Source organism: Gekko japonicus, unplaced genomic scaffold (genome assembly GCF_001447785.1).
Source record: "Gekko japonicus isolate JY-2015 unplaced genomic scaffold, Gekko_japonicus_V1.1 scaffold209, whole genome shotgun sequence".
NCBI classification, from domain to species: Eukaryota; Metazoa; Chordata; class Lepidosauria; order Squamata; family Gekkonidae; genus Gekko; species Gekko japonicus.
The window spans coordinates 1,509,191-1,520,759 of NW_015172009.1; the positions used below are offsets into that span (position 1 = coordinate 1,509,191).

Sequence of the window (11,569 nt, forward strand, 5' to 3'; positions counted from 1 at the left end):
AAAAAAACTGAACCTAAAACCTAGAATTCAGAACCTTAAAAGCTTAGTCAAGAATAGAAGAGGGCCAACTCTAAAAATCTAATTATGAAACATACAAAAATATACATGTATTTATTAAACAGGGCCTGTGCAGGGCTGCGTTAGGTCTATTTCATCAGCCTTTGAATTTTTATATTTGTATATGTGGTATGAATGGGGCCTTATCTGTTATTTTAATTTGTGTTTAATTTTAATTTGTGTTTAATAAATACATGTATATTTTTGTATGTTTCATAATTAGATTTTTAGAGTTGGCCCTCTTCTATTCTTGACTAACCTTTTAAGGTTCTGAATTCTAGGTTTTAGGTTCAGTTTTTTTCCCTTTTCCCTTTTTTGTCCTTATTATCAATGGCTGCTAGCCATGGTGACTGAGGGGAACCTCCACCTTGAGACATACTAAACTTTGAATCCCAGAGCCTGGGGGCAACATTGGGGAAGGCCTTGGCTTCTGGTTGGCCACTGCATGAAATGGGACGCTGTACTAGATTAATATAATGTTGGAGAAAGTAAAATACACCAGTAGGGCAGATCTAAACTTGTTTTGAGCCTCTGGTGGCTTCAACTGTTAAGAGCCAAGCTGGCTCCAATATACGTAGCTTTAAGGTGTTCATGTTGGTCACTCAATGTGGCCTAATGGAGTAGGATGGGATACAACAGGTTGTAACACCTGAATATCCAAGTTCTCAAACTGAAGTTGGATCCTGGGATGCCTGGGAGAAAGGCATGCCTATAAATAATCTAGGGACTTGGATGAATACTTTATGACACATTGTACTGGGACTTTTAGCAGTTACACACTTACAAGGAAAACATCTTTGAAAAACTTCAAGCATTCTGAAGAAAAGATGCTACTGTTTGCAGCTTTTAATGTATGCTGATGTTTTCCCATGCCCAGGAGGAAGTATAGCAGGAATACAGTAAGTACTAGGACTGTATAAGTGAACCAATCCTTACTTCATTGAAAAGCAAACACCAATAGTGTTTCAGTTCAGAGAAGCAGTAGTTGTTTTCAAGTGTTACCCCAATACCATTTTAGGCCACATGTACGGTGGATTAGATGCTGTGGGACTGGTTATAGTTCATGGTTTTCTTCCCCCCCTCAGGGAAGTGATCGAAAAGAAGCCAGAGAAGTTCAAAATTGAGTGTTTAAATGATATCAAGAACTTGTTTGGTCCATGTGAACAACCTTTCTATGCTGCTTTTGGAAACAGGCCTAATGTAAGTCTGCCATCATCCTAACAATGAGTCAAAATATTTGTGTTTTCACATTACAGACGGTGGGCATGGAGTTTTTGTAATTTAGTAATTGGTTTGATAAAAAAGTGTAAATTAAATACTTACCACTCTTCAAGCCTAGCCTTATCAGTGTATCCATAACTTCTCTTATATGTTAATTTTACCTAACTTTGAAGTAGTTAAATCACTTATTCCACAACAGACTTCATGACTTCCCTAAAGGAACTGGTTGTAACCAAGCATGTGAAACTACTGATATTTTTTTTCCTGACTTGAGCTCTTAATCCAAAATGTTGACATTTCTTAACCCCATAATTCTCTCCTCTACTTTTACTTCGCTCTTCATCTTTCTAAAGGTCTTTTTCCCCAGCTGGGGAACTTGAGGCCCCAATTGCAAATTAAGCTTAATTTCCATTCCATTTTATCTCTAGAAACTTCAGAGATTTCTGGCCTGCCCTACTGTTAGTCTGTCCAGCCTTTAGAGATCTTGCAAACAATAAAACAAGAGAAAGGTGCTGGTATAGCATCATCCAAAACAATGTCCTTCAGAAGATGCTGGGGAATGTGAAAAAATTTATTCACGAGCCTGTGGACATAGAACCTGTCTATTTGTCAAATTAGTCAAATCATAAAATTGTCAATGGAGCCTTTAAAACAAAATGCAAAGATGTTCTGTTTTTCTTGTAATCTATAGGATGTATATGCCTACATGCAAGTGGGAGTTCCTGACTGTCGAATATTCACAGTCAACCCAAAGGGTGAACTAATCCAGGAACAAACGAAAGGAAACAAATCTTCGTAAGTATAGGATTTTTAAAATAATCTGAAAGTTCTTGCATCACTTAATTGATTGGGCAGTAATGCAATTTCAGGAAAGTACATTTTCCATTTGCTAGCCTCATTTATTTAAAATTTAAACTATTACATTGATTAAACAGAAAAACTGTGTGTTCATGTACTGTATTCCTGTGTTACGATCCTGTATAATCACACAAACTTTGGAGTATGGAGGGGAGCTCTCTTTTGAGCAAGAAGTCATAGGATTGGGCCTTATGGCTGTGAGGCACTTATTGTAGCATTGCGTCTTAACTACATTGAAACAAGATTATGAATAACTATTTTTCTTATTTCTTCTTGAATGCAGGTATTACAGACTCAGTGAACTCGTAGAACATGTATTTCCACTTCTTAATAAGGAACAGAGTTCTGCCTTTGTGTGCCCAGAATTCAGCTCCTTCTGCTTTTGGAGAGAACCACTTCCAGAGGTGAACGTAGAAGATTTAGTTTGAACAGCAGTGCTCACACACCACCTCTTTCTGGAGAGAGGCCACCTTATCCTTTGGTACCACATGTCTTATTAAATACAGAAAATGTCATAGGTTTGGTACAAGCCAGTGTAATGGAAGGCTAATCTCTTTGTTCTTCAGGTATCCTTATTCAATAAGGCACTGGAATGCTAACTATTCTTTTAAATACCAGACCATTGAGAGATTAGAAAACAGTAAAAGGGTGGGAATTTAGGAGCAGCTTTACAATTTCATATATACAAACCATACTGGATGCATGTGGTGAATTGTGTACTAGTCTCCTTATTATATCATCTTAAGCAACAAAATAAAGTATGTAGAACTGATATAGACACTATTAGGCCCAAAATAGGAATCATATCCAGTACTCAATTACTTAGGCTGTTTCAGATGTTGTATCTGAGATTCTTGTGGTTAAATTCCTTAATGTCTTAAGAATTTACTAAGTAATTAATGCTTGATAGTCATTTTGCTGCATCAGAGAGTAGTGATGGTTGAAGTGGAGATGGTACTGTATTAGCACATTCTCATAATTACTTTGCCTTGTAACATTTTATTAAACCACACAGTGATTGGGCTATCAAATATGCCTTTTGTTACTTGTGACATATGTCATATATATATATATAGCTTCTCTAGCTGCTATATAAAATTGGAAATCCACAGCAAGGTAAGAAAACCTTTGCTGAAACAGTTAGCACCTCTTTAGTCTGTGCACACTACATAGGTCAGTAAGCAAAATATTCAGAAAACATTCAGGGATAAAACTCTTGTTTTGTAACAAAAAGGTAATGTATAAGATTAGTCTTTAAAACTGGGACTACTCTTAAGCCTTTCCAGAACTCCGTGTATCGGGGTTCTTCAGTCTGACAAAAGTGGCATGGGACCCAAGTGGGAAATTATAAGTTTCAACTATAAATGTCAGTTCTGATCAGATGCTTTATATATTAGTAGCATAGTATGTGCAAAAGCAACTGAAGTCCTGATTTAAGTAGCCAGTTGTTTTACATTCTCTCACTTTTGCAAACAGATGTTAGTTGATAGTTGCCTGTAAACAGCACAACAGATTTGGCAAGTTTAACCTCTCCCCTTGCCAGGTTGTTGTAGTACATCACAAGCAAAATCAAACTAATCAGAAAATTTAAGTTTTTAAAAAGATCACTAACTTGAAGTTAGCTAGGGTCTAGGAGGGGCAGAAGTGACATGCTGGCACCACTTGGCTATGACTGGTGCTTTTCCGGGTCACCCAGAAGATCCATACAAATATATGAAAACTGCCTTTTTTGTCATGTATGAACAACTAGGTTTAACTTGCAGCTCCAGTAATTCCTGAGGCTGGTGTTCTGTTGAGTCAGCTCCCATAACAGTGCTGAAGCGCTAGGTGCAGCTCTTGTTTTTCTTAGTAGAAACATTGCCAGGCTCCTTGGGCTCTCTCATAAAGCCAGGAGAGAACTGTGGCTTATTCTTCAGTGAACTTGTTCAGAAAACGTACCCAAGAAGAATTAACTGGGATCACTAGGTGTGAGCACAGCATCCTCTAGGCCTTGAAATTCCTAACTTTACAATGGTCAGGCTGTGTGATTCATTATGGCAACTATGATTCTCCCCCCTCCCAAAGGTAGAATTAATTTGACAAAGTACATTTTTTCAGTCCAAAGAAAGTACAAATTGCACAGTGCCATTAAAACAAAGTCTACTGTACTAGATGCAATCCATTTCAGTAGCTGGAACTTGTTCACTTTCCTGTTGTCTTAGTTTACATAAAACTCTGAAAATGTGAAAAAGTGATTTCAGTGGAGAGATCCATGAGGTGTTTTTGACCATAATAATTTCCACAAAGCTTCTGGAAGAAAAATTCTCTTTTATACTTATAGCCTGGGAAAATTTTGTTTGTATGTTTAATGCTGAAGAGTGCTCTTGAGTCATCTTGATCCAAACATTAATTTGAAATAGATATGCACTTCTTAAAAATAATATGCTATTATTTATAATGTCAAAGGTTAGATTTGGATAGCATTATGTGGAACTTTAAATACTAAGTTTGGATTTTACCTCAGTGACTCTAGAGCTGTCTACTGGTAGAGTGTGCCCCAGTATTCACAAAATCTTTGTTTAGAACTCCTCCTTAGTATGTTTCTTTGTTGTAGTGGAAATAGACTATTCAAAATTGGTATTGGGAAACAACACTCCTACTGTGTCTATTTCAGATCTGCACAAGTTAGCTAATTCTTTCCATGAAAGAGCTGAACATTTATGTTAGTGGGGGGAAAACAGCCATTTTAAGGCTGTTTCAAAAATGCATTTCCTTTTACTTTGGAAATGTATTGGGCAGCTTGTGCTGCAAAAATTACTACTTGAAATTGTTATTCAAAGTTAATGTGACAGTTTTCAAGTAAGGGGCTGGGAAATCATAGCCTAAATCCTTGCAGCATTGTATAGGAATGAACAAGGTAAACGCTGCCCATTATGCAAGAAAACAATCAGTTATTTGTATTACAGTATAAAGGTCTGGATTTCTTATTTCTTTGACGTGTTCAAAACTAGTATTGGGGAGGAACCAATAAATTTTTAAGTACAACAGTGTTTTTCTTAATACTTAAGAGCAGACATGATGCTTTAAAATATTACTCTGTAAAATAAATAAAAATACTGTTTCAAGAATTGTGCCCTCTACTTCAACATGATTCTTCAACTGGGGAACTCTAAATTGATTCCATTTTTGCAAGTATGAACATGGAATGTAAGCTGGAGATTGAAGTTAAAAAAACCCCACAGCTAATATAGAGTTCCTGAAGGCAATTAATGCAAAATAACTAAGAGGAGAAATGTACTAGAATGAATAACTTAGGGGCTTGCCTTTTGGCCAAGCAAATTGCTTTTGTTAATCAGCAAAACTTAGACCGTTTTTTAATGCTGACAGAAAAATCTGCATTTTGGTTGGTTTTGAATGCAAAGGAAGGACAGAACTCTTCAGTATATTCTGTTTAATTACTGATAATTGTGTTATGAATATTTTTGCTTTGATCTACTTTTGCTCAATTATTAAGTGAACATTCCAGTACAGTGTTTTTTGTAAAAACTGATCTGTTAGGAAAATAAGTCACTTATGTGTTTAATTAAACCAACAATAAAACCTTACCTAAGAATGTTACTGCCTGTGGTCTTGTAGTTTCTGCCTACAGAGCTCAAAATAAGACCCGAGTGGACACTCCTGTACCCTAATGAATTAGAAGACCTAGTCTTGCACTGGATGCAGGATGATGATCTTGGACCAGCACTGATTTATCTGAAAGATCTTTTAGTTAAATGGACAGCTGCATTCTAGTTGATGGGAGAACTACAAGTTTTGAATCACCGAGGCAAGTGAATATAGGGGAGGGAACTGAAACCCATCTGTAGCAAGTTTTGAACCAACACTATGACTAACACTATGTGAAAACAGCAAAGAGGTAAGAAGGTCGTTCTTGAGGCTGGAATCAGTGCAGTCAAGCTGAGTATGATTTTTTCCTGTGAAGCAGCTCTATGAAATGAAAACGATTTGTAGTAAGGGAAAGATAAAGACATCAATAAAAAGAGTGATCACGGAGAAACCGACACTAATGGACTGAAAATGTCCATTACAGAACTGGATCAATTGTTAACACTGAACTAGCAATAGATATCTGACACCACAGTTAAGTAATCAAAAGTAATCAAAAGTGGACCACAGTTAAGTAATCAAAAGTGGATCAGGGTTCATTCTTACAGTTATTGTTTTGTGCTAACTGAACTAATTCATTGTCTTAAGAACTAGTTTCAGTATTCATCAGGCTAGAGCTTAATTATGCCCATGAATATGGTACCGTGGACAATACAGGAAGAAGTAGTTTAGTTAAAGGTAATGGCTGCACACTGATAAACCATGTTTTGCTTAAATCTGAATTGCATAGGGGACTAGAATAAATCATAAAGGTTTACAGATTATTCAACACATGCTGGTTTGTCATAATGAAATTAGTGGGACTATTACATTAAAACAGTTACAAATCAACACATGTGCTTCACAACAAGAGATGGAGTGTGGGTCTGGATCACATCTTTTCGGAAACACCTGAAGGTAAATTATATCTGACAACGTGTGATAAATCTGCTAAGGAGTCATAGCCAGTTGGACTCCTAGGACTGTTTGCTGTGCATTTTCAGAGATGCATGTTACCTTTTGCATGTTACACAAAAGATATAATTATCTAGGAACACAACAAAAGTATTGAAGGCAGAAAAGGAGAGAGAAATAAAATAGGTTACCATTTTATTGCTATCTTTCAGATAGCTACCTTATCTCCTTCTTACATACCTTACCCATGAGAAACAGAAGGGTACAGAAAAACTCCACTGAAAGTGGAATACATTTCATCAGAGTCTGTATAGGCCAACTTTCCCCCAGTAACAACAATGCTTACTTCAGCTCTAGCTTTGAGGTGAAGAACAAGATGGAAAGCCCCAATTCCACCACAAGTTCGTTTTCCTGGTCTTGGTTTATGATATTCAAGCAGCTCTCTCTTATAACCAGCTGTGTGGAGCTGAGCGACACTTGCGTTGGAAACGGACAGCACAGCTTCAATGTATTCATCCCTTTCGGGACCTAGGACAGCAGTGATAAGATAACGACCTTCATATGGAGCTGTGAAGATCCCTGCAAAAAGGCCAGAAATATATAGTTGACGCTATTACCATTTCTACTCACACACATCAATGCAAATGGAGTAACAGAAGAAAGAAAGGTCACATAATTGGAAAATGTTCATATGGCTAGTATGAAGTTTTCTGATTTTAAGCTATACTTGGGGTCTATATCAAGACAGCCTGAAAAAGTCAAAGCAGAGCAGTATTGTGTGAACAGAACAGCTCAATGTATGCTAGACCTTATATTCAGTGGGTGTTAACTTGCAAATATGTAAAATGTGTAGACCTATTGAACAGGAAAAAAAAATGCACGCTGGATAAACAAAGCTAAAAATTTGTGGGATGCTCTGATCTACAAACCAGAGCTGATGCTAGGTTCTGACTAAAATAATAGACTGTTAATACTGCTAACCACAGGACAACTGTCCAAACAGAAGCAAGCATGTGTAGACGACAGTGACCTGGTAGACATTATATACCTGGGCTTTCAAAAGGCTTTTGACAAGATACCTCACCAAAGACTCCTGAGTAAACTTAGCAGTCATGGAATAAGAGGATGGGTTTTCTTATGGATTAAAAACTTGTTACACAACAGGAAGCAAAGAGTAGGAATCAATGGACAGTTCTCACAATGGAGGGAAGTAACTGGGGTCCCATAAGGACTGGTACTGGGGCTGGTACTATTTAATTTATTCATCAGTTATCTGGAAGAAGGGGCGAATAGTTTAGTGGCCAGCTTTGCAGATGCTGCTGCAAAACAACTGGGGTGAGGCCCTGGTGGCAGCACCAATTCCTGTAAGAGCAGGGTGGGAGGTCCTGGCCCTCGAGACCACCCCATACTTGGCCCTCCTCATACCCTGCATTCAGACTGCTGGAGACCACATGGTCCTCTACTGCTCTGCCCCCCCCATCCCCAAAGCCCACAAAGGCTGCGCCAGGGGTAAGTCCGAGCTGTGGCTTCAGGATGGTGAAAGTCAAGGCTGGCTGAAGAGCTCCAAAAGGACCTCCGCAAACTGGGTGAGTCGGCAACATCGTGGCAAATGATGTTCAATGCTGGTAAGTGTAAGGTGATCCACACTGGGATAAAAAAAAAATCCCAGCTTCAAATATAGCTGCATTGGGTCTGAACTTGCTGAGACAGAGGGGGGGGGGAAATCTTGGGGTTGTAGTGCTCAATGAAAGTATCAACCCTGTGTGCTGCGGTGGTGAAAAAGGTAAACTCTATGTAAGGGACTGAGAATAAAATGACCAATATTACAATGCCCCTGCAGAGATCTATGGTGTGGCCTCATTTGGAATACTCTGTGCAGTTCTGGTCACCATATTTCAAAAAGGACATTGCAGAGCTGGAAGAAGTACAGAGGAGGGGATACCAAGATGTGATTAGGGGATTGGAGCACTTTCCCTATGAGGAAATAGTCATGGGGAGTGAGCATACATACCTCTCTACACCCTAGTGCTGTAACTCATGAGACAGTGCTCAAGCAGAAGCAGGGCCAGTGTGCTCCTGCCATCTCCCCGGGGGAGGGAGACATGACAGAGGTTTATAAAATTATGCACAGGGTGGACAGAGTTGACAGAATTTTTTTCTCCCTCTCCCAAAATACTAGCACTTGAGTGCATCCAATGAAACGAATGGGCAGTAGTTTCAGGACAGACAAAAGGAAATACTACTTTACACAGAGAGTGATTAAAATGTGGAATTTGCTGCCACAGGAATAAACATGGAGAATAAGTCTATCAATGACAGATTCAGAGGCACCAGTCCTCTGAATCCCAGAGGCAGGAGGAAGCATCAGGAGAAGGCCTCAGTGCCTATGCCCAGATGTTGGCCCTCCAGAGGAACTGGTTGGCCCGGTTTATTACGGTAATGCAGTCTGGAGATTATACAAGCATGAATAATGTGGCTTGGTCAGCAGAGTCAAGAAGGGAGCTTTAATTCGGAGGTAAATGGCAGAAACCTTACGCACCCACAGAAATCTCCCTCCCTCTCTTCCTTTTGCAGAAGGATTCTGTAACCAAATATATACTGTCTTTCCAAAATCAAAGTTAAGGCTATGCATATTTGAGGAAATGAGATCACCTTAATATTCGCTGCATGTGTCTCTTTCTACCTGTACAAGTGACAGTTTTCCATTATCTTGTGCTGTCCTTACCAAGTTGCTAAAAGCTAAGCTAGTTGTGTGAATATAGTCAAGTAAGGTTGGCACAAACTGACATCACTGAAAACAATGACTGCAATGTACTGAGGATCCCATGGCTTCTATCCCTTATAAAACTTTTTCCTACCTGTCGTGGGGTTATAGTTGTTACCATCATTTACAAGCACTTTATTAAAATGCACTACACCCACATCATTATGGGAAGGCTTCTGAGTGAGACCAGCAGAGAATGATACCGGTGAAGTAATAGGTGCTCCTGGAATATAAAAATAATCATGAAAATATTAGGGTTGCTTTATCTGGTATTTGGAAAATAATTTTTAGTCTTTCAAATTGGTGTTTTTGCAGAGAACACATATTTCCAAGTGGTCTTATTACGGGATGAGTGAGAATCAACCATGCATTATCCCTAAGTTTACCTAATACCTATAGTCAGAATGGAGAAAATGTTTCCCAGTTTAACAGTGAAATGTAAAGACTTTCTTATATGAAGGGGGGGAAAACCACCCCATTTCTGCTACACATATAGCTCCTTCTAAAAGCACTAAAAATATAGCAATGATACAACACAATAAAAAGATCCGGCACTAAAATAACAATACCACATAACAAAATTCTGCTCCCCCAAATTCAAAACCTTCAAGCCCAACAACAATACAGCCCCTCCATAAGATGATCCTTCCACACAATCACTAGATTTTCTAGACAATGCACATTTGTGGAGGAGGTGTTTATGCATACACTCTCCCTGTGAACAGAGATGCTGCTTTCTGAATATTGCCAGTCATGGGGAGTGAGCATACACACCTCTACACCCTAGTGCTGTACTCATGAGACAGTGCTCAAGCAGAGGCAGGGCCAGTGTGCTCCTGCCATCTCCCCACCCCGTTTGTCCCCCGCCGAATCACGGTAAGTACTTGGGAAGCCTGAGCTGAGCACAGGGTTGTGAAGCAAAGCACCCCTGATTCCTTCCCAAGGGTCAATGTGAATAATACTGGGCTTATTCCATCTTGCAGGTGTTGCTAACTGGGCCTCTCTGCCTACATGGCCCTTATCATCTTCAAGGCCAGAATTAGGAATGTGATAATTAGCTCTTCATGAGAACCTGCAGCCCACAGGATGGGAGGGGGGAATCAGGAGTGGTGAGGTAACTTTCTAGAGGGTTCATCATCACCTAATGCTGGTTGGCCAAGAAACTATAATTGAGCTAATGAGCCTATAGAAGGAAACTAGCTTGGATTCTGATGGACTATGGTTTATTACGGTAATGCAGTCTGGCGATTATACAAGCATGAATAATGTGGCTCGGTCAGCAGAGTCAAGAAGAGAGCTTTAATTCGGAGGTAAATGGCAGAAACACACTTATATCGCAATGGAAAGCAACGTAGAAGACTCTTAAGCTACGGCCTTTGACTTTTAGGACTTCAAGATTGTGCCATCTAATGCAGGTTTCAAATATGTTAGATAGTTAAGCTAGTTTTTCTTGTTTTCTTTTGCTTTATGATTTTAGAGTAGTGTGTTGCCTAGAGAAAAAACTATTTCTGAAAAGTATTCAAATAAACGTAATACGTTTTTACAAGGATTGTTTTCTTGTGTGCACTAGCTCCGGGTTCAGGCCTGGACTCCTTGACAGGAATGATCCACAGAATTCTAGAACTGGGGAGATGACAGTCAGGGATCTGGAAAATCAGAATCCATTCAGCAGTAGTGCTGAATCTATTTTTCAATGTGCCCTCCACCTGTGGATATGTAAATCCAGAGAACAGACAAGGCAGATTTTTCAACAAACTTGAAAAAGCCCCAAGGTTGCAGAAAAATCTGAATTCTTTAAAAAAACAACAACACTGGGTTTTTTTTTAAAAAGTTGTACCTGTACTTTTAAAAAAGGATGCCCTCACCAATGGTCATTGTGAGGGTTGCTAGGCAACCGCAACAATATTGCCATCCTCTACACCTTGGTTTGTGTCAGTCAAAGGCAGGGGGAGGGGGCAGGGCCTTTTCCAATACTGTTTTGACATCTGAGGAAGGCCTCATCAGGCCAGACTGGGAAGCAACCACTGACAGGCCCAGCTGCTTGCTACTCTTCAGCAACAGCCACTACACAAAAACCAGTGTTGTGTAGTGGATAGAGTTTCAGATTAGGATCTGGGAGACCCAAGTTTG

The 11,569-nt window shown here is 39.3% G+C and overlaps 2 protein-coding genes across 2 annotated transcripts in view; one reads left to right on the forward strand and one right to left on the reverse strand.

Moving 5' to 3' along the window:
• LPIN2 (lipin 2) overlaps positions 1 to 5,684 on the forward strand; it is a 34,577-nt gene extending 28,893 nt beyond the window's left edge. The window contains exons 17-19 of the mRNA XM_015420220.1: positions 1,143 to 1,257; positions 1,970 to 2,073; positions 2,420 to 5,684. Coding sequence (XP_015275706.1) covers positions 1,143 to 1,257; positions 1,970 to 2,073; positions 2,420 to 2,564 — 364 coding nt within the window. The 3' untranslated portion in view covers positions 2,565 to 5,684. The remainder of the gene's footprint in view (positions 1 to 1,142; positions 1,258 to 1,969; positions 2,074 to 2,419) is intronic.
• A 1,222-nt stretch (positions 5,685 to 6,906) lies between these two features.
• Positions 6,907 to 11,569, reverse strand: part of EMILIN2 (elastin microfibril interfacer 2) — a 34,372-nt gene continuing 29,709 nt past the window's right edge. Inside the window, exons 7-8 of the mRNA XM_015420219.1 lie at positions 9,534 to 9,662; positions 6,907 to 7,254 (exon numbers count right to left, since the gene is read on the reverse strand). Coding sequence (XP_015275705.1) covers positions 6,917 to 7,254; positions 9,534 to 9,662 — 467 coding nt within the window. The 3' untranslated portion in view covers positions 6,907 to 6,916. The remainder of the gene's footprint in view (positions 7,255 to 9,533; positions 9,663 to 11,569) is intronic.